The 20,442-nt window shown below is 44.4% G+C and overlaps 1 protein-coding gene across 1 annotated transcript; it reads left to right on the forward strand.

The window, feature by feature from the left end:
* Positions 1 to 2,926: 2,926 nt before the first annotated feature.
* RGS16 (regulator of G protein signaling 16) lies at positions 2,927 to 15,452 on the forward strand. Its single transcript, XM_048482513.1, has 5 exons — positions 2,927 to 3,153; positions 7,461 to 7,553; positions 8,099 to 8,160; positions 9,103 to 9,269; positions 11,475 to 15,452. Exons 1-5 carry the CDS (start codon positions 3,110 to 3,112, stop codon positions 11,673 to 11,675), a joined length of 567 nt encoding a protein of 188 aa, XP_048338470.1. The 5' UTR covers positions 2,927 to 3,109; the 3' UTR covers positions 11,676 to 15,452.
* The last annotated feature ends 4,990 nt before the right edge of the window (positions 15,453 to 20,442 follow it).

The following is a 20,442-nucleotide window of genomic DNA, read 5'->3' on the forward strand; positions in this document are numbered from 1 at the left end:
GGTTGACTGACTGAACCCAAAGGGTTCTCACCAATGGCTCATCTTCATTGTGGAGAGAATTGACTAGAGGGATGTCACAAGGTTTGGTCCTGGGCTCAATGCTATTCAATATTTTTAATCAAGGATTGGAATAGATGGAATAGATGGCATAGCACGCTAATGAAATTTGCAGATGACACCAAATTAGGAGGGGTAGCTAATGCCCCAGAGGACAGGGTCAGAATTCAAAAGGACATGGACAGATTACAGAGCTGGGCAAAAACTAACAAAATGAATTTCAACAGCGATAAATGTAAGATACTATACTTGGGCAGAAAAAACGAAATGAACAGATATAGGATAGATATAGGACAGTAATGGCAAACCTTTTCGAGACGGAGTGCCCAAACTGCAACCCAAACCTCACTTATTTATCGCAAAGTGCCAACACGACAATTTAACCAGAATACTGAGGTTTTAGTTTAGAAAAAACACCACAAACATTACCATCTTTTGTCTTAGAAGGCATTGTGCTCTGCCACACACTCGGACTGCGACGTAGGTGGTGGGGGAAGGCGCTCTCTCTGTGGATCTGACATGGTGCCCAAGCGAGCTTGGGGTTACTGGGCCTGCTGCCTGGTCTGGTAATGAGGTGGGGGAGAGGGAGTTGTTGTGGGACAACAGATGGTACTTACAGCAAATCAGGTTGACTCAAGAGGACCTCCCTGAACCTCAGCACCAGCCGACAACAGCCTCTGGTGGGATGGGGAGAGGTGGGAAGGGGGAGGCTATGAGTCTGTACTGCGGTGAAGGCACGCTTGCCCACAGAGAGGGCTCTGAGTGCCACCTCTGGCACCCGTGCCATAGGTTCGTCACCACTGATATAGGATCTGGCATGACAACAGTACAGGTGAAAACAATCTGGGAGCCTTAATCTGTCACAAACTAACCATAAGTCAGCAGTGTGATGTGTGATGCCCTACAAGGAGAGACTTAGGGAGTGAGGTATGTTTAGTCTGGAGAAGAGCAGGTTAAGGGGTGACATGATTGTCATGCTTAAATATTTGAAGGGATGTCATGTGGAAGAGGGAGCAAGCTTGTTTTCTGCTGCTCTAGAGACAAGGACAAGTAGTAATGGATTCAAGGAGCAGGAAAAGAGATTCCATCTAAACATGAGGTAGAACTTCCTGGCAGTAAGGACTGTTCGACTGTGGAATACACTGTCTTGGAGTGTAGTGGAGTCTCTTCCATTGGAGGTTTTTAAACAGAGGCTTGATGACTATCTGTCAAGAGTGCTTTGATTATGTGTTCTGCATGGCAGAGGATTGGACTGGATGACCCTTGTTGTCTCTTCCAACTCTATGATTCTATTATTAGAGTGTCAGACTAGGATCTGAGAGACCCAAGTTCAAATCCCCAGTTTGCTATGAAGCTTGAAGTCAGTTGTAGAAATACAGGCAACATCCTTTCTGTACATGAGCTGTTTTTCCTCACTGAAATGAGGGTTGTCTCTACCTATATACAGGCCACCATACATCCTCCAACATGCTTCTTCTGGTAGTGCCCACCGTCAGGCAGGTGGGGCTTCCTCTTTGAGGACAAGAGCTTTTGGACTGCAGGTCCACCCTTTGGATCATGTACCCTTGGGACTGTATTCCAAACTGCACTCTATATAAGGCCCATTTGGTTTTTGGTAACAATATATCGCTGTGCTTTCTCAGTGAGCCTCCAGAGAAACTGGAATGGCTTCAGACTGATGGTTATAATCTGAGGTTTTACATCTTTTTAAAATTTCATCTTAAAGTGATGCCTTTTTCATAATTATTCTAGTATTAGCTGCCTCAGATATGCGGAGTGGTGTAGTGAATAGAGTCTATACTACAGAATATAGTGAACATACAATCTGGAAGACCCGCATTTAAATCCCCCAACTCTGCCGTGGCAACTGGCTGGGTCTCCTTGGACTAGTCACACACTCTCAGCCTAAACTTCCTCACAAGACTGTTGTTATGAACATGAGAACATAAGAAAGAGCCTGCTGGAACAAACCAGAGTCCATCTAGTCCAGCATTCTGCTACTCACAGTGGCCCACCAAGTGCCTTTGGGAGCTCACATGCAGATGTGAAAACAATGGCCTTCTGCTGCTGCTGCTCCTGAGCACCTGGTCTGCTAAGGCATTTGCAACCTCAGATCAAGGAGGATCAAGATTGGTAGCCATAGATCGACTTCTCCTCCATAAATCTGTCCAAGCCCCTTTTAAAGAAGATCAGCAAAGAATGGAGCAAGCCACTCTAAGTCCCCATTGGGGAGGGGGGAGAGTATAAATATCTAAATGCGCATATCCTTAATTAAAAAAGGACCTGCAACCAGAACGAATGAGAATTCTTGCTCTCTTCATCCTTTTGTTTCCTTTTCATCTAACTTGTCAGCTCCTTTGCCCACAAACCTTGCATTTCATAAAGTCATGCCCATAATAACAACTGCCTCTGTGAAACCACATCTGTTTTCTTTATAATTTTTGAAAACAGAGTTTTAAATTCGAAGCCAAAAGGGAGGCAGACACATGGAGCCAGAGCACGTTTAGTCCCAAGTCAGAATTTTAAAATCAAATGCAAAATGGAGCAAGGCACTTTAGGTCCACCTGTGGCCAAAGCACGTTGAGTGAGAACATCCAGCTAAGCCTGCTTTCAAAACAAATGATGCCGCAGGCACCACCATACAACACGACCATCTGGTGGGCACTCCAGTGTCGTTTCTGTGGGCACAGGGGCCAAAGGCATTGCCGGCGCCTGGTGTTCTCCGAGTCCGTTCACCCCAAGAAGGCGCCGGGCTGCGTTGGCGCCCTTCCCTTGGAAGGGCACGGGCGGGGGTCAACCTGTCTGGGAAGCGTGATGCGTCAGTGCGATCGCCAAGCCTTCTCGGACGCGCCACCCTCTCCCACCCAGCCGCCGCCACCCCAGCTCGCGCCAAGACCCGGGCTGGTTCCATTCACACGCACGCGCCCCCTCCCACTTCCCGCGAGCTATAAAAGCGCCGCTCGCAGCATCCCGGCTCCAGCAGGCACCGGGAAACCATTGCAGGAACTAATTGCCAGCGCGAGGGAAGGGTCGCACCACTTGCAAGCTCAACATGTGTCGGGGTTTATCTGGACTCCCATCCAGCTGCTTGGAAAGGTAGGATGCTGGGGGGCGGGAGGTCTTAGGAGGCTTTTAGCAAAGCTGACAGGAGGGCACTTGTTGGCTTGGCCGTGCCCCGGAGCAACTGTGGGTTCGACAGTAACGCACATACTGGGAACCCAGCTTTTGCAAGACTGGCTGGTTGTTGTTTTTCTGCGCAAGATCTGAGAAAGAGGGGCAAGGGAGAAAAGTTGGCTGGGTTACCGGCAAGCAAATGTTACTGCCGGTGCGGAAGACCGTTACAAACCATGCGTAAAGTGCAACTTTGCGGTCCTTGTTTCTGCATTTAGTAGGGAAGCTTCAGATAAAAGACCCACTGATAAAATGCAAGATCTATTAAAATACTATCAAGCACTTTAGTCTTCGACAAAGATCGTCCCGAACTTCTGCCACTTCCCCATCCAACCCATTTTCTTTGCCGCAGTGTAAATATCGCCTCTTGCAGGGCCACCCAGGGTACAGTTCCTCCACGCTGATCGTCAGGGTGCACAGAGTGGAGTAACTCTGAAAGCCCCTTCTATTGCACTGTTAAATTTCCTGCAAACATCCAGGTGGTGAATTCATTACACTTTCTCAGTATGCCACCAAACATCAACACGATATATGCTTGTTGCATTAGCAAGGTGTTGCATTCTTCGCCTTCCAAGAAAAGCTTGTTTTTGGTACGACGCACAGAGTTGTGTTCGTGTTTTGCATTATAATTTTAAAGGGCACCTCCGCAAGCAGCAGTGTGCGCGCACGTGGGGGGAGGGGGGACACACACACCCACTTGGCGGGTCGTGGGCTAAGAATAGAAAGTGGCGCGCGCCAGCCAGACTCCGCCGCATTGTCGCAGCTATGCGCCAAGCAGGGAGGCTCCTCTGCACGGCTGCGGAAGCATCGCGGCATGCGGCTGGCGCGGCGCTCACCTAAGCGTTCATTGCGCACAGCATATTTATAACGAGTTGCAGTCGCTATAAATGAACTCGTTTTCCCTTTTGATAAATGGGAAATTAATTCGTTCATAACGATTGCAACGCGTTATAAATATGCTGTGCGGAATGAGCCAGAGAGTGTGGGCAAGCGCTGGTAGAAAATAAAATCCTCAGTAGGTCTCCGGGGAGGGAGCTGGTTCAGGGGAAGTTGAGGAGGCAACTAAGAAATGGCGGGAATTCAGCTCTGTACGCAGCTTCGAAGTACTTCGTGGGAACATTCGATTGTGGTTGATTGCTGTAGCTGAATATAAAGGAACATAAACAAAGCAAGGTTGCCTGTAGGCCTGAAGGGGGGAAAATGGCCCATCCCTTTCATAGAGTTTAAAAAATGTGGAAATGGCCCGTTAAAGCTTTTTATGGCATAGAACTAAATGACATCCCCTGGTAAATAACACCCAAATAATTGCTTTTGAAAGGAGGCGCATTTTTCTCTGGGCCTTCTGGCAACCCTACCAGTGCCCTGGGGAACTGAGAATCAGTTTCACCTCAGGGTAATGGGTGGAAAGACAGCCCCATTCAAACACACTTGAAGCTTTGTTTCAGGTGTAGAGAGTATTGTTCATTACATCTTTAGCCTGCTCTTTCCACAAGGTGTTCAGGGCAGTGTGTATGATTCCTGCTTCCCCCCCCCCATTTTTGCCTCACAACAATTCTGTGAGATGGGTTAGGATGAAAGAGTGTTTCAATTTTCATGGCAGGTAGGGATTTAGAGAGACAGCCTGGTTTAGTGGTTAGGATGAGGTGTCAGACTAGGAGTGGACAAATCCCCCTTTCAGGCCATGGTAGCTTGCTGGGTGACCTTGGGCCCATTACACATTCTCAGTCCTGACCCTGGCTAGTATTTGGAATACCAGGGTCATAACATGGAGGCAGGCAGTGGCAAAATGGATTATTATAGCCTGTGGCTGTTTTATTCGCCATCAGTGGATCTAATGCTGAGGTTTTAGTATTTTAAATTTTATATGCTTTTATCGTATTGATGTTTTAAAAATTTATATATATATATATAAAATGATTCCTGCTATATATATATATCCTTGAAAATCCTATGGGGGTGTCATTAAGTCATTAATGACTTGATGGAAAAAAGGGAAGGCTTAAGCCTGGATTTTACAGGTCTAGGCTGACACTCCAACCCAGTTGTGCCAACTTTTGTTCTACTGCTGCCTACCGGGTAATGAACATTAAATGCCCTTTTTACATTGTACATGTAAAAAAATCAGGACATAGGAACAGCACTTCAGACAATTTGTTTAGGTATGAGTGTGTGTAAATCATACATTCAATGAGGCTGTTGTGCTAGATGACTGCTTAATTATTTGGTGTGTTTTTTGTGTGTTTTGAGTTTAAGGAACATGTTGGAAAAATGTAGGCTCGGGGATAGTATAAAGCAGCTCTCCTTCACAGGCTATCAAAAGCCATTACAGGGTGGGAAATAGAATGCTTAAAATTACAAATGCCTTTGTGAGCCTCCAAAAAGGGTACAATGATCTCCAGAATCTGTAATTCACATGGGAGGTTGGGGGGGGGGGGGGCACAATAGAGACATCAGTTAAGAATTGCTGCCTTAACCACTCCACCCAGTGGCTATGTGGGGTATTTTACTGGGTGGATGCGGGCATCCAGTAAAATACCCCACATAGCCACTGGGTGAGCAATTTTGAGTGTAAAAGAAGAAGAGTTTGGATTGATACCCTGCTTTTCTCAACCATAAGGAGTCTCAAAGCTCCTTGGGGCAGAGACCTGCTTTGTTTATGCCACAATAAGCCATGAACACTAGAAACAAAATATACATAAAATAAAGAATAAACATTTAAAAAAAAGCTCAGAGTACTGGTTTCTGCCAAGACCCATTTCTTTCCCAACCTCATAATTTTCAAGGAGCAAAGGAGCAGTACCACTTGCTGCTTAAAGGACCCTCTTAAAGAGAGGGTTGAATGGGACTTGGAAGATATGCACCTCAGCTTGTGCACCTAACACTAGATCTTACCCCCCAGGCCATGCATACTTCAGGCCTCCAATGACCAAGAACTGCCTCTGCTTTGTCTGTTGGAAATGTTGTCTAATGGTCTGTGTCTGTTTGGGGAAGGAGGGAAGCAACTGTTGCTCTACTTTGTACATTTGTCAACAACAATAACAAAAAAACAGTTACAGAAGAGATGGCTCATCATTTGAGTGGGAGAACCACGCAGAGCTAGCTTGGAGTGAGACATCAGAGAGGAGGAAGTGCTCAAGGGATACCAGATGCTCCACAGTGGGGAAGAAAGAAACTGGTCTCCTAAATAGAAACAGTTAACAGATGCACAGCTTTGTGTCCTTTGCTGGTCTGTTTGCATCTGAAAAGCAGATCCCACGGTGCAGATGTTTTGCTTTTATTTTTAAAAAAGAATTACAGATTTCAAACATGAAATGACCTAATATTTAAAGCAATGAGATGTACATGTTAAAATGCAACCTCTTTAAAACTCAGGGAATAGAGCAATTTGATTTGGTTGGGTCAATTACCTTGATAGGTATTCTGTAACAATACACCTTCCCATGGGTCCTCTGGGACAGAGGCCAAGGGATCACAGCTGCCAAGGATGAAATAAGCTGGCAATTTTATTAATCAAATGGGCACAGCCATATTGTACAAATGGGGGGGGGGGGAGTGGTGAGCCAGTTCAGACATAAACAGTTACATTTCATTAAATAGATCCCCTGTCAAGATTGGAGGTGACTTGGATGAGATATGTAGTTATGGATGTACAATAAAACAATAATGGACAGATTTAAATAGAAAAGTAGGTGACTGCATTAGAAATGTTTACGTCTCTAGCTATCTTTGGAAGCTCAAGCTTTTTAAAAAAGTTGGCCAATCATTCTTAGGGGCTTCCCAGTGCAGTTCTAAGCAGAATTACACTCATCGAAGCCCATTGGTTTCAGTGGTCTTAGAATGGTGTAACTCTTCTTAGGATGTCACTGTAAGATGCTTGTACTTAAAAACCCAATCTTGTCTTATGTATATATGAGGATTAGATGCCTAAGAATTTTGTGCAACTGAGAAGCTTGCTTGTTTGCACACAGTAGAAGATCTGTTAGAAAGATATTCCTGCATTTGTTTTGTATTTCTTGTGGTCTGTGAAAGTATGAAACACTTGTCAGTCTGTTTATGATATGCACATAAAATTTGCCAAACCAGTCAGGTCAGCAGTGACGTGATACAGAGGCTAGCTATGTTTCTCAGGCTGCAGCCTGCCCTTGCTTTTCAGGATTGCACAACACTGCCCCCAAGTGGCATTTTATTTTATTTTTGGTATTCATTCCACTATTCTTTTCCTATTTTTTCAGAGCCAAGGAATTCAAAACCCGTTTAGGGATCCTGCTTCATAAACCAGATCTGGGACATAAGATTGGAAATTGGAGCCACAACACAAAACAGAGGTAAGCAAGGCATTACATCAGCCCTGAATAATGAATTTACTATACAGAGAGCATCCAGCTACAGGAGGAATGGATTAGAAGGAATACAGAGCAAGGCATGAGAAAAATTGGTTCCTAAGGAGGAGTCACAACTAAGAATTCAGATCAGTTACAGCAGAAAAATGGCATTTGTGCTGTGGCTGCTCTTCAGCCCTGAGCTGTTCACTGCTAATTCACTGTTTTAGGCTGATTTTATTGAAATAGATATATTTGATGTACACCGCCCTGAACCCTTTGGGGGAAGGCGGTCTAAAAATGTAATAAATAAATAAATAAACTGACATGCACAAACTAGAAGGAAAAACCACCCAATGAAATGGGTCTATTGAATTTCTAAGCAGTATTTATCACCCATTTTTCTGATAATCTCTTTGGTCATTTCTTAGTTCACAATTTCTGGATGTCTTCCCTGTTTTCTGCCTTTATCCTTCAACCCAAAAATACTTTGCTTATGCAACTTTCCAGTCACCCAGGAATATAATCTGAACATTTCTTCTGTTCTCCAGATATGCCTTGGAAGAAGTGCTCGGATGGAAGGAATCTTTTGACCATTTATTGAAAAGTAAACGTGAGTATGGCTTTCTTGGAGAACATAATGTTCTAGCAGAAGAATATACTGAAGAGTAGCAGAGATAGGTGAACACGTGATTGAACATCTGCAACTAAGTCCCCTCATCTTAATAATAATTAAGTGTCATCAAGTTGCAACTGCCTTACAGCAACCTCTCAAAGGATTTTCAAGGCCAGAAAGAAGAGGTTGTTTGCCACTGCCTTCCTTCACATAGCAGTGCCAGTCTTCCTCAGTGGACTCCCGTTCAAATAGTAACTATGACCAACCTTGCTTCATTTCCAAGCTCTGACAGTATCAGGCTATAGTCAAGTCTATTCAAGCTGCTCCCCTAATCTTAAAAGGTAAAGGTGATATCAACCATGAGGTGATATCACATCACAATGTTTACTAGGCAGACCATGTTTACAAGGCAGTTTGCCGTTGCCTTCCCCAGTCCTACATTTTACCCCCAGCAAGCTTTGTATTCGCATTACAAGACTGAGTCAACCTTGAACCAGATTCTGAACAAGAATTCTCCTTCTTTCTGGATTAGACCACCTTCAATGACCCTAATGGCTTTAAATGATCCCATAATGCCAGAGAATGACCTCTGCTGTGGTTTAAACAATTTCTACCGGAGTAGCTCAGTCTGTTTATGTGTTTTAAATTTGTTGACTTGAGTATATCTATGAAATAATTTAATTTTCAGAAAGGCATTCTTGCACATTCTGACATTAGTTAATATGAGGCTTTGATTTTCTCCTTTAAAATGATAGGAGATTAGGGTTTACAGTTCAGACCTGAATAGAGATATATCTTTCTAAATCCATTACATTTAGTTAGGTAAATCCGCTTAGATTCATATCAGTAGTGCATTTTCTTGGTACAAAACCAGCTTTGTGCTGTTTTTTCTCCCCACTGTCTGCTAAACAGGATATTCTCTGTCCTCTCTGTTCACAGATGGAATGGCAGCATTCCAAGGGTTCCTTAAAACAGAATTCAGTGAAGAAAATCTGGAGTTTTGGCTGGCCTGCAAGGAGTACAGGAAAATCCATTCAAAGACAAAACTGGTTGCCAGAGCTAACAGAATCTTTGAGGAGTTTGTTCAGAATGAGGCCCCTCGAGAGGTGAGTAAGTAGTCTCCTGAGTGACAGCTGTGCTAAATCAAACCCCTGGCTCATCTAGGCCAGAATTCTGTTTCACATAGTAACCAACAAGATGCCCTTGGAAGACCTACATGCAGGACCAAATGCATAGTCCTCTCTTATTCCCCTGGCATGAATATTTGGTGGTACTACGACGGAAGAAGGTTCTGTTTCTAACTGCTGTACCTGTAACCTGCTCTAAAAGTGTTCTACAGGTGTTCTAAACTATGTCCCAGCTATGACTGAATGTTCGACACAATTGTTTATGAACCCAGGTGGCAAGAGGGGCTGGTTTGCACACCTGCCTGAGTTTTAGCCCCCTAGGAGCCAGAGGGTATGATTATCCTTATCTCTCCATTCCCCTGGGCCTCTTTAAAAGCACATGTTAGTTCGGGAACTCTCTCAACATTCCTTCTTTGGACAAGACTTTGGATGCCATTTTAAGTTGGCTGTTGTCAGGGTAACCAAGATAGTGACTGGACTCTTCCAAGAGGGAGTGATCTCATCAGAGTTGTGGAAGCCACATAGAGCCTCATTCTTAAAGTGAGCTGGACCAGTGGATAGCTAAGTTACAAATCTCCTCTGGCTCTTGGGTGGGGGCAATGGCAGCAGCAAATGAGGGGTGAGCACAGAGGTAGAATGGCACAGCACTTTCAAACACCACTTTTCTCCCCTTTCCATATATGTGTATATTTAGGCACCTTAGTATTTGTGTAGCTTGCTACTGAACACCTTTTCTAGAAAGAATGCCTAAAGGAGCATGCTCATCTAAATGGCAAATTGCTACTTGTTGTCATAAAACAAATTAATTGCAGCATCATTAGAGTCATTCAGCAAATAGGAAGAAATGAAGCAAGAAAGTGGTTCCTTCAGTACTGTACATTGTAACTGGTAGAAAGGAAACCTTGATTTCTGATGCTGCTATTCACTGATCTCTCTACTGAACTGTGATGCTTATCTAAATAGGACCACTGGCTAATGGTAGGATCACATTCACATTTCCCCCCGATTTTAGCCATTATTTTGAGTGGTTCACCTTTTCAAGTTCACACTCAATGATGATCCCCCCGGGGATTGGGCGGTTTATAAATTCAAATAATAGATAGATAGATAGATAGATAGATAGATAGATAGATAGATAGATAGATAGATAGATAGATAGATAGATAGATAGATAGATAGATAGATAGATAGATAGATAGATAGATAGATAGATAGATAGATAGATAGATAGATAGATAGATAGATAGATAGATAGATAATGGCTTTTCAAGTTTGAATTATCTGGTTGACCTTGTCAATTACATACCACTACACAAAAGCTTCCAAGGCAGAAGTTGCAATGGAGAGCTCCAGCATCCTTGACCCCCTCCCCCCACTTCTCTCTAGTTCATTTATCCCCCCACCCCCACTTGAAACCTTTCCATGATCCTTTATTTCTCCTCAGAATCACCTCCAGCATACTTGGCTTTTTCTTTCCCTTCAACCATTCCTATTAATGGCAGCCATTTCTCTTACACAATGGTGTACAAATAGGTTGAGGGGCTAAGCCTGTTCACTACTCTTGACACCTTAGGCTGACCTGGGGAGGGTAAAGGCCACATCTGGATTCCTGAGAAATGTCCCTTCCACATACCTGGGAAAGGCAAGTGTGAAGAACTGGTATTTGTGGCAGTAAGAATTGACCAGCAGTCCCTTATGAGGGGAGGGAGCTGAGGTCCTGGTTTACCATCCCCGTATTCCTTTGCCATTGGTGCATCTGGCAAAACTAACTGTTGTCTAAGAGGTTTAATGTGGACAGGCAAAAATGGACTTCTGTCTTTTTAAAAAAGAACGGACATTTCCAACATAGAGAGCTTCTTATTCATATCATTTGTCTACAGTGATGAATACCCTAAACTGGAATCCCTACTTAACAAGTTCCTTCCTTGTACATCTCTGCAACTCTCATGAGACTGACAGATCATTAAGGCCCTCCTTATGTGTTTTGCATAGGTTTGATTGTTGAAATGTGTTGGCTATGGTTTCTAACAGGAATTACTCATTAAAGTCCAGTGGTAACAAGCCTTTTTCTGATACTGAGTGTTTTCCGGTCTCAAATATTGTATTGGAATGTACATGGTTGTTTTTACACTCATCACATTAGGGAATGCAAAATAATCAGACTGTTCTGTCCCTTCTTTACAGGTGAATCTGGACCATGAAACTAGAGAGGTGACCAGGAAGAATCTCACAGTGGTCACTCCTGCTTGCTTCGAAGAAGCCCAAGCCAAAACCTATACCTTGATGGAGAAGGACTCCTATGCCCGATTTTTAAAATCAGCCTACTACCGAGACCTGGTAGAACAAGCAACAAGCCACAGAACCGGCAAGGCCACTCATACCTGAGTCAGCCCAAAGTCACTACAAGGAACTGTGTCGAGGGAACAGAGACATAGAATGGAAAAGAAGAGGCAGAAACCTAAGAGGGAGGTGCTAAGAGCGTTTGAGCTGTGGAGTTTTGGCTGGGGCTGTATCCTCACCAGAATACCCAAGAGCTCAAATGCTTCTGCTTGCCCAGAAGTTGAACTGGAGAAAGAAAAAAGAACCTCCTTATCTGATAAGAAATCAGAAGTTTGTGTTTTTAAAAAACTTTGGAGAAAACTTGTGGAGGGAGGCATGTGCTGTCCAGGCAAGATAAGAAAAGTGGAGGGGGAAGTAAGAATTGCATACCGGATAACCGGAAAGGTTGAATTCCTGTTTAAAACTGTCTGCCACCTGCTGAGGACCATTATGTCTGTGCATCCATTTACCTGCACCAGCAAAAGCTGCTGTCTGCTCCTAGAAGCCCGTTTCTGCTATACCGACAAATACAGACAACAACCTGTAAATATAATGCACAAGAGCTTGCAGTTTCCACCCTGCAGACATCCCCAGAAATATCAGCCCTCTGCATGATGGTGCACCAACCAGTCTCAGACATGGGATTGGATTGCAAGGCTTAGCATCTTAACAGTGTTGGCATTCCTTGTATTTGCACTGAGATGAATTCACCCTCTGGTTTGTTCCAGTTTCATCCATACATTTCTTGTCCTCTGCCCCATGCATGTGAGTGGGCAAGGCCTCCTTCCATGAATAACTGCAGAAGGTGCGTGTTTGCAGAAGGTGCATATGATTTATGTATAGTGCCTCTATGAACTCTACATGCAACCCGGGGCTAATATGCTCTTTTAAAAATGAATTATTTTTATTTATTTATTGTTAGTATTATTGCTATTTATTCAGCCAGGGCATTCAGCGAGCACTTTAGAACTAGATTTTCCAGATGAGTCCTTTCAGCCATGATCCTAGAGTTGCACTTGGAATTTTGGCCATTACTTGTTAAAAAATGTTGACAAACAGCAGAAAGAGAGAGGTCAGCAACAAGAGGATGATAGAACAGCCTTGCAGCAGCCCACTAAAAAGTTACTAGTCTACAAACTCTTTTACTAGCCCTCTTGTGTATATAACACATGTCATTCATTTGTGACACATTTAAACAGATTGGGGAAGGTGAAGCTCTCTTCCAATGTACAAGCACTTTATTCATACCTGTAATCAGGTGAAGGGGTGTTCTAAGTCACGGGTTAGAAGCAGTCCCAAAGAAAAATGCACTGGGATGTAACTTGGAAGTTTCATAGCAAATAGCCTCTCAGAAACACTCATGATTAGTCAAGGACCATTATAGCATGAATCACTCGTAACCTGCTGCCCTAGAGAACTTTCCACAGTGAGTATCTCTAAAGCCAGCCCCCGCTGAAATTAATAGCAGTGCATTTCTCTGTGGTCATTCTTTCAACAGGGATAGGCACAAGAGAGATTTTCAATGAATGGTGATTGTAATCATTCAATTGGTTCCAAGGAAGGACATTTCGGAAAATGGGTGGGTGAAAAATGACAGAAGTGGGCAAGCATGCTTTTTATGAGGATATCTGGGTGAAGTTAGACTAGTGAGATAGACTGCACTGGGGCTTTTTTGGTGCAAATTACTTGCTTCCAAGGGGAAGGAACACGGCTGAAAAGCATAAACATTTTCTTAGGTTTTTAAATCTTAAGAGGAATCAGACACCCCTGTTGATTACGCTCAGAGTAAATTCAATTAGAGTACATTTCTACTGCAGCCATACCTACTTTAGTCCAGGAATGCCTATAATCTTGGCTATCACCTAGGCAGCCTAAGGTGGGATATTATCACAGGTACCTCTGCCCAAATGGAAGGGTGCATGTGCAGCTAATTCTTATTGCATAATTCTGTATGCATGACAGCTAATTCTTATTGCTGCCTTAAAATTATTACTGCCACTGGATGAAAGTATGGTTTTGCCTTCCGGGGGTAGTTACCATGAACACCTACAGCTGCCAGATTTTTGGTCCTAAATCAGTCTTGCCTATTCAGAGTGGCAGTAGCTCCCTACCATCCAAGGCTGAGGTCTTTCACATCACCTACTACTTGATCTTTAACTGGGGATGCTAGGGATTCACCCTGGGACCTTCTGACATCTAAGCAGAGACTCCACCTCTGAGCCACAGCCCTTCCCATGAGAATGCTTGTCACCCTTTCAATTTGGATCTTCCATAATGGATATTATCTTGGAAGTAAAGTGGGATCAGGCAGTAGGTGCAGACCCACCATCTTTACCCCTTCTATAAACACTGCCAATTTATACTTGTGTGCATTCCCATAATGTATGCCAGCTTGGATTGGTTTGGGTCTCTGGCAATAAACAGTAGTGCTGGCAATGAAGAGTGTGCCAATTATAATTGAATGATCCAACTGCAGATAGCTTGTGAATCACATCATCAGCCCATCACAAAAAGGCTACAAAATGCCAAGCAGCTTTTATAGAGCTGTTCCAGTCACCAAAAGTGAGAGGAAGGAACTATAGAACCCACCATTACAGGGTGATTTGAAGCATAGTAAGATTAAGAAAATGTTTTGTCACTCATGGATAGTAGGATCAAATGATGGGTGAATGAACCATCACAGATGACACATTTATGTTACTCAGTATGGAGGTGACTTACACCTTTGACTGAAAGCCACTCAGTAATCCTGTGGGATGAGATCATCTGCATGTGTGAACCAGCCCTTGGATTCAATTTCAAAGGGTTTCCAGCACAGAGCTGTTCTCTAGAAACATACACAGCTTTGAAACTGGGCAACGTGTAGTTCAAAGTCACAAGACCATTTGTTGCCTGTTTTCCAGCAATGGAACTGATGCAGCACTGGTATTAGGTAATGAATGTCAGGTTTGGCTTTTTATTTTTCCTGCAATGAGTTACAGAAAATAAAAGTTCCGTCTGCATGCCAGCAGCATGTATCCTGAGCCCATAGCCAAATTCCAATTTGCATGCTGCAGTGTATTTGACAAGTACCGTATCCTGACGCTCTTATTGTGTTTGGTTAACCCTTTTTTAGACAATCTTTTGGTTGCTATGCAGAGATGTCTGAAAAAAGGAGCCAGGATCCACTTACCATTCTGAAGTCAGTGGTTAAGAACCTCCCTCCATTGACTTCACAGGTGAAGGATTGCTATCTTGAGTTAAATCTTAGACTATATTCACACAACTTAAAAAAAATCTTTGCTCCTTTTCGAGCTAACGTTGAAGTTACATGTGATGCATGTATGTGTAGCTTCACTATGGCATGAAAAAAAGGATGGCTATCCTGTGATCTTTTGGAACAAGAGAGTATGAAGGAAAAGAAAAAAAATGCATGTTCTATTTCCCACAGTTTCCAGTACTATGCTTTAATGGTGGTTTTCTTGGGCTTTTCCTCAGATGAAATTTCTCCCTATTGAGCAGAAATTGATAGGATTTAACAGCAAAGCAAACTGATGAAATGAGGGCAAGGGTAATTTCAGGGGTTCCACCAGTAAACCACCATTAAAGAGACAGTGTTGGAAAGTCCAGTTTAAGACCTCAGGATTATTTGTACTATCCGCTTACTGCAGGGACCCTAGCCTAAATCCTACCGAGATACACCTTAGGCCAAAGTTGCTGTAATATTTATTTACATCTGGAGCCTGTTCCAAATGTCATTTTTTCCCCAATGTGAATGGTGCACTTCTAATACTGTGTTGTGGAGCCAAGAATGTTATAATATCACCGTTTTAATATTTGCAAAATAAAACGTTACTGAAAACAGCGCAATAGAAATTTGTCCTCTAGTCTGTTGAATTCTGTTTGTACTTCACAGCAGGCTAAAAGCTGGTCCTAAAGAGCAGAGGCGTAGATGCAGTGGGGACATCTGAGACTGCTTGCCCCAGGCGCTGTCATTGCAGTCACATGTTGGGGTGGGGCATTTTGGGGGTAGGGCATGTCAGGGGTGGGAAGGGGCATGCAGGCAGTTTATGCCCCGGGCACAGTCCCCCCTCCCTTCGTCTAAAGAGCACTGGAGTTGAATCCCCAAAGAGTACTGAGTAGCTGTCATTCTGCCGGATTTGGATGAAGAGAGGCCCTAGGCTATTCAACTTGTGAGACCCCTCCCAGTCCCCTACCCTCCCAACTAGAGGAAGATGGAAGAGTCTTTTTAAACAAAATTGAGTAAAGCTGAGGATGATGACAGATGTTTAAAACTCCACAATTCACAATCAATACAGAAATCAATGCCAGTGTCAAGTTATTGGCTTAAGATAGTATTATTCTGAAATGGAGTGCAAAGACAATTAAAAACATAAGAACAAGCCAGCTGGATCAGACCAGAGTCCATCTAGTCCAGCTCTCTGCTACTCGCAGTGGCCCACCAGGTGCCTTTGGGAGCTCACATGCAGGATGTGAAAGCAATGGCCTTCTGCGGCTGTTGCTCCCGAGCACCTGGACTGTTAAGGCATTTGCAATCTCAGATCAAAGAGGATCAAGATTGGTAGCCATAAATCGACTTCTCCTCCATAAATCTGTCCAAGCCCCTTTTAAAGTTATCCAGGTTAGTGGCCATCACCACCTCCTGTGGCAGCATATTCCAACCACCAATCACATGTTGCATGAAGAAGTGTTTCCTTCTATTAGTCCTAATTCTTCCCCCCCACCATTTTCAATGTATGCCCCCTGGTTCTAGTGTGAGAAAGAGAGAAAAATTTCTCTCTGTCAACATTTTCTATCCCATGCATAATTTTATAGACTTCAATCATATCCCCCCTCAGACATCTCCTCTCCAAACTAAAGAGTCCCACTCATAAGGAAGGTACTCCAGTCCCTCAATCATCCTCGTTGCCCCTCTCTGCACTTTTTCTATCTCTTCAATATCATTTTTGAGATGTGGCGACCAGAACTGAACAATTAATGAACTGAATTAATGAAGAGTTGTTTATTGACTACAGTGCATTACAACAGCATGTGTAAGAAAGGCCTATGACAGTGACAAAAATATTGTACACCTTGGTTGGAGGCCCCCTAGATTTTGAGACCCTAGGCTTCAGCCTGCCAAGCCTACAGGTAAATCCATCAGTGGTGTAAATAATGCTTTCTCAGCCTGTCCTACTTCACAGGATTGCTGTGTGGATAAAATGTTGGGGAAACCATGTATGCTGCCCACCAGTCTTGGGGGGGGGGGGGATGAAAATGCACAGACAACATCAAAATAATGGCTGCTGCATCTTCTCTTTGGGCCTCAGAATTTTAATAGTGTATCATCTGTGGGCAAGGACCAAGCAAGTCCTGTGTTCAAAAACTTGCTGCATTAGTGCAGGGGTCTTCAACCTTTCCTGACATGAGCTCCCAGATCATGGGACCCAATGAGCTGTAAAATGTGATCGGAATTCACATGACTTCAGAGTTCCATGCTGGAAGGAGGGGGAGTGAAATGTGTAAGGCCTCATTTGTGTAGGCTGCAGACTGAGACAACCCAGACAATGAAACGGACTGAACAGTAGGAGGGGATAAAAATCCAAGGATCAGAGCCTTGGACCAGTTTTTTTGCACTGCAGTAACTCCACTGGTAGTTGATGTCAGCTGATTTCAGTGGGCATGCCAAAGAAGGCAAGAGGCATGATGCCCTTTTGCCTTTGGAGCATGCACACTAGTAGCAAGTCATTCCAAAACAGGAAAAGTGGGGGGCAGGATCTGTAGGGCTTGAAATGTAGCAGTCAGAGCAACATGACCCTCTTGAGCAGTGATTCTCAACCTGTGGGTCAGGACCCCTTTGGGGGTCGAATGACCCTTTCACAGGGATTGCCTAAGACTTTCTGCATCTGTGTTCTCCATCTGTAAAATGGATAAATGTTAGGGTTGGGGGTCACCACAACATGAGGAACTGTATTAAAGGGTTGTGGCATTAGGAAGATTGAGAACCACTGCTCTTGAGGGTCCTGGTTCATGTGTTGAAGACTACTGCCTTAGTGCACATATGTAGACTACAAAATTCAAGAATTATTTGTACATGATACATAATATGGGTTCGGCTGTTGTGGGTTCTCTGTATTGCTGGGGGCTGGTAGTTTTTGCTCCTAATGAATCTGTTTGAAAACTGGCAACCTTATGCGCAAACGGGGACATGTGGGGACACATGTCCCTGGGCAGAGGCCATTTAGCCATGTGGGGGGTGCGGAAAATTGCCCCCACACTGCCCCACCCCTCTGCGCCCAGGGAGCAGTGGCTGCGGGGCTGTTGCTGGGCCACCGTTGGGTGAGGATGCTCTCGGTGTCCTCATGGAGAGGCATCCTTGGCCAGGGTGGAGAATTGGGGTGCTGGCCTGCCAGGCGAGGCCAAGCTGATCCTCTTGCCTCCTGACACCGACCCCAGGTGGAGCTTTCCCCGCCGCATCTCTGCTTGCTTGGGAGCCATCACACAAGTGGCCCTGTCCAGCTGTGCCCGGGGAAGCGTTGCCCCCCTTCCCCCCACTGGGGCTGTCCGGTGGCGGCCCTTTCTTTGCCAGAGAAGAAGATGCCCCCACCGCTCCTCTGGGCCCATAAAACCCACCTGTTGGCCCGGAGCAGAGTGTGACTCATGCAGGGTACCACCATGAGCCTCTTCCTGGGTGCACCTCTGCTGCTGCTGACCCTCGCCGGGTCGGGGCGCGGCACCCGCTCGCCCTTCCAAGCTCCTCTTGCCCCTCCAGCCTGAATCGGACCCCCTCCCCTCCAAGTGGGTGGCAGGTAGGTGGGCTGCGGTGGGCACTTCTGGTAACCAGCAGATACAGAGTTGATGTCTAGGGTTCAGACTGATCTCTGAGCCAAGCCTAGTAAATCCTGGCTCCTATAGTTTGAGTACATGTAAGTTTAGAGTGTAAGGGTTTCATATTGTTACACATCTCACTTAATTATTGTGATGTTAAGAGTTTATTTAGGAAAATACAGAAAATTTTGATATTTCCCTGTCAGCATCCTGTTAGAGGCAGCTACCTTCTGTAACAATATTTGTCTTTTATGGATGTGTAAGACCTCTTGTATTTTTAAGCCCTGACATTTGGAAATGGTCCCTTAAGATCTGCTTGCAAACCAGTAGTCCCCTATGTTCAATGCTTTTTCAGTACTCTTTGGGAAAATTCTAAGTATTCCTACAAATCTAAGTAATTCTACAGGAAGCTAATGCATTCCCAATAACACTTTTTTTTGCCATTCCTACAACAGGCGAGCTAATCTTGAGCTGCATTTCACACCCTCCCTCATTTATCTGGTTTATGAGTCTCAAGTAACCTCTTCCTTGTTCTAAAGGAGTGGTTTGTAGCCGTTGTGTCCCAAGGCTTTACATGTAACACAGCACTCATTATCAGAACAGGCACATTAACTAGAGAGAGGGAGGCAGCAGGGTGCATTGCAGCAGACATTCTGCTGATATCTGTGCAAAAGCAGCCCTTCTTTTAGCACAAATATCTTGATCCTTCATAACATACTATAACAGCAGCATGCTTGCTGTGTGAGGGAAAACATTTATAATCTGGCATGTCTCCCAGAAGTCTCTCAGTTGCTTCTAAACCGAAAGTACAGATTCATGCTCGGTGCCACGCCTTCCTTCAACCAAGAGGATTTCCTTCTCCACCCTTGGCTGAAACAGCGATTTTTTTGTAACAGAAAGAAAAAATATTACATTTTTCTCCCTCCCGTCCACACCCTCAGGGTTTGCCGCTTTCCCGGCTGTTGCGATGTGGAGAGCTGACTGCAGCTGACTGAAAAAACCAAAGGAAAAGAAACCCACTAGCTGGTAAGTGCAACAAATGTCAGTGATGTCTTCGGTCAGTGCAGACTGCATGGGACTATACCGGCCTGTGGGTGAGGGCACTGGTGTAATGCCCATTGGGCAAGGTGGGCAGCTGCCCAGGGCATCACCTTGTGGGGGGCATCAAAATGCTGGGTTCGTTTTTGGGTATTTTAGTGGTTTTCCATTTTTGGCCTGCAGGGGACGCAGTTTTTAGGCTAGCTGCACCAAAATTTCAGCGTATCATCAGGAGACTGTCCTTATGTTACCCCCCAAGTTTGGTGAGGTTTGGTTCAGGGAGTCCAAAGTTATGGACTCCCAAAGGGGGTGCCCCATCCCCCATTGTTTCCAATGGGAGCTAATAGGAGATGGGGGCTACAGTTTTGAGGGTCCATAACATTGCCCCCCCTGAACCAAACTGCACTAAACCTGGGGGGTATCATTAGGGCAGTCTCCTGATGAGACCCTGAAAGTTTTGAGACTGTGCCTTCAGAAATGTGCCCCCCACAGCCTGCAACACCCATTGACAGCAATGCAGAAAACTCAATGCAGAACAAAGATTCTTGGGCAAATTTCTAGGATGTTCCTGCAGGGGATGCATTTTTTGGATGTATCGGTGTAACCCCTGTATCAGAATGGGATGACCCAGAAAGGGGTGGAGTCTGAAAAGAAGCAGAATGCTGCAGAACTCATGAGGTTGGAGGAAGCAAGGCTACCAGGCTGGGACCTTGATTGATTTTATTAAGCCCTTAACACCTTGTTTAAGGTAACTGCAATGTTGTGGGGAACTAGTGGGAAGGGAGTTTATTTTTTTTGCTATATTTTAAATGTTAGAAATTATTGTTTCAGGGTTTTTGTGTATGTAAATGGTGAGAGTTTTCTGGGAACCTTCATCATCTTGAATCCCGTTCACCAAGCCTTTGAAGTCTTCAAAACCAACCACCAGCAAAGAAGAATTGGACTTGGCAATATCAGTAGACTGTAAATATAAGGACTTGAAATGCAA

The sequence above is a fragment of the Sphaerodactylus townsendi genome, unplaced genomic scaffold (genome assembly GCF_021028975.2).
Source record: "Sphaerodactylus townsendi isolate TG3544 unplaced genomic scaffold, MPM_Stown_v2.3 scaffold_18, whole genome shotgun sequence".
NCBI classification, from domain to species: domain Eukaryota; kingdom Metazoa; phylum Chordata; class Lepidosauria; order Squamata; family Sphaerodactylidae; genus Sphaerodactylus; species Sphaerodactylus townsendi.

Coding starts and splice junctions, on each gene's coding strand:
- RGS16 (XM_048482513.1), top strand. CDS start 3,110: ATGTGTCGGGGTTTATCTGGACTCCCATCCAGCTGCTTGGAAAG. Junction 3,154..7,460: donor CCATCCAGCTGCTTGGAAAG/GTAGGATGCTGG, acceptor CTATTTTTTCAG/AGCCAAGGAATTCAAAACCC. Junction 9,270..11,474: donor AGAATGAGGCCCCTCGAGAG/GTGAGTAAGTAG, acceptor CCTTCTTTACAG/GTGAATCTGGACCATGAAAC.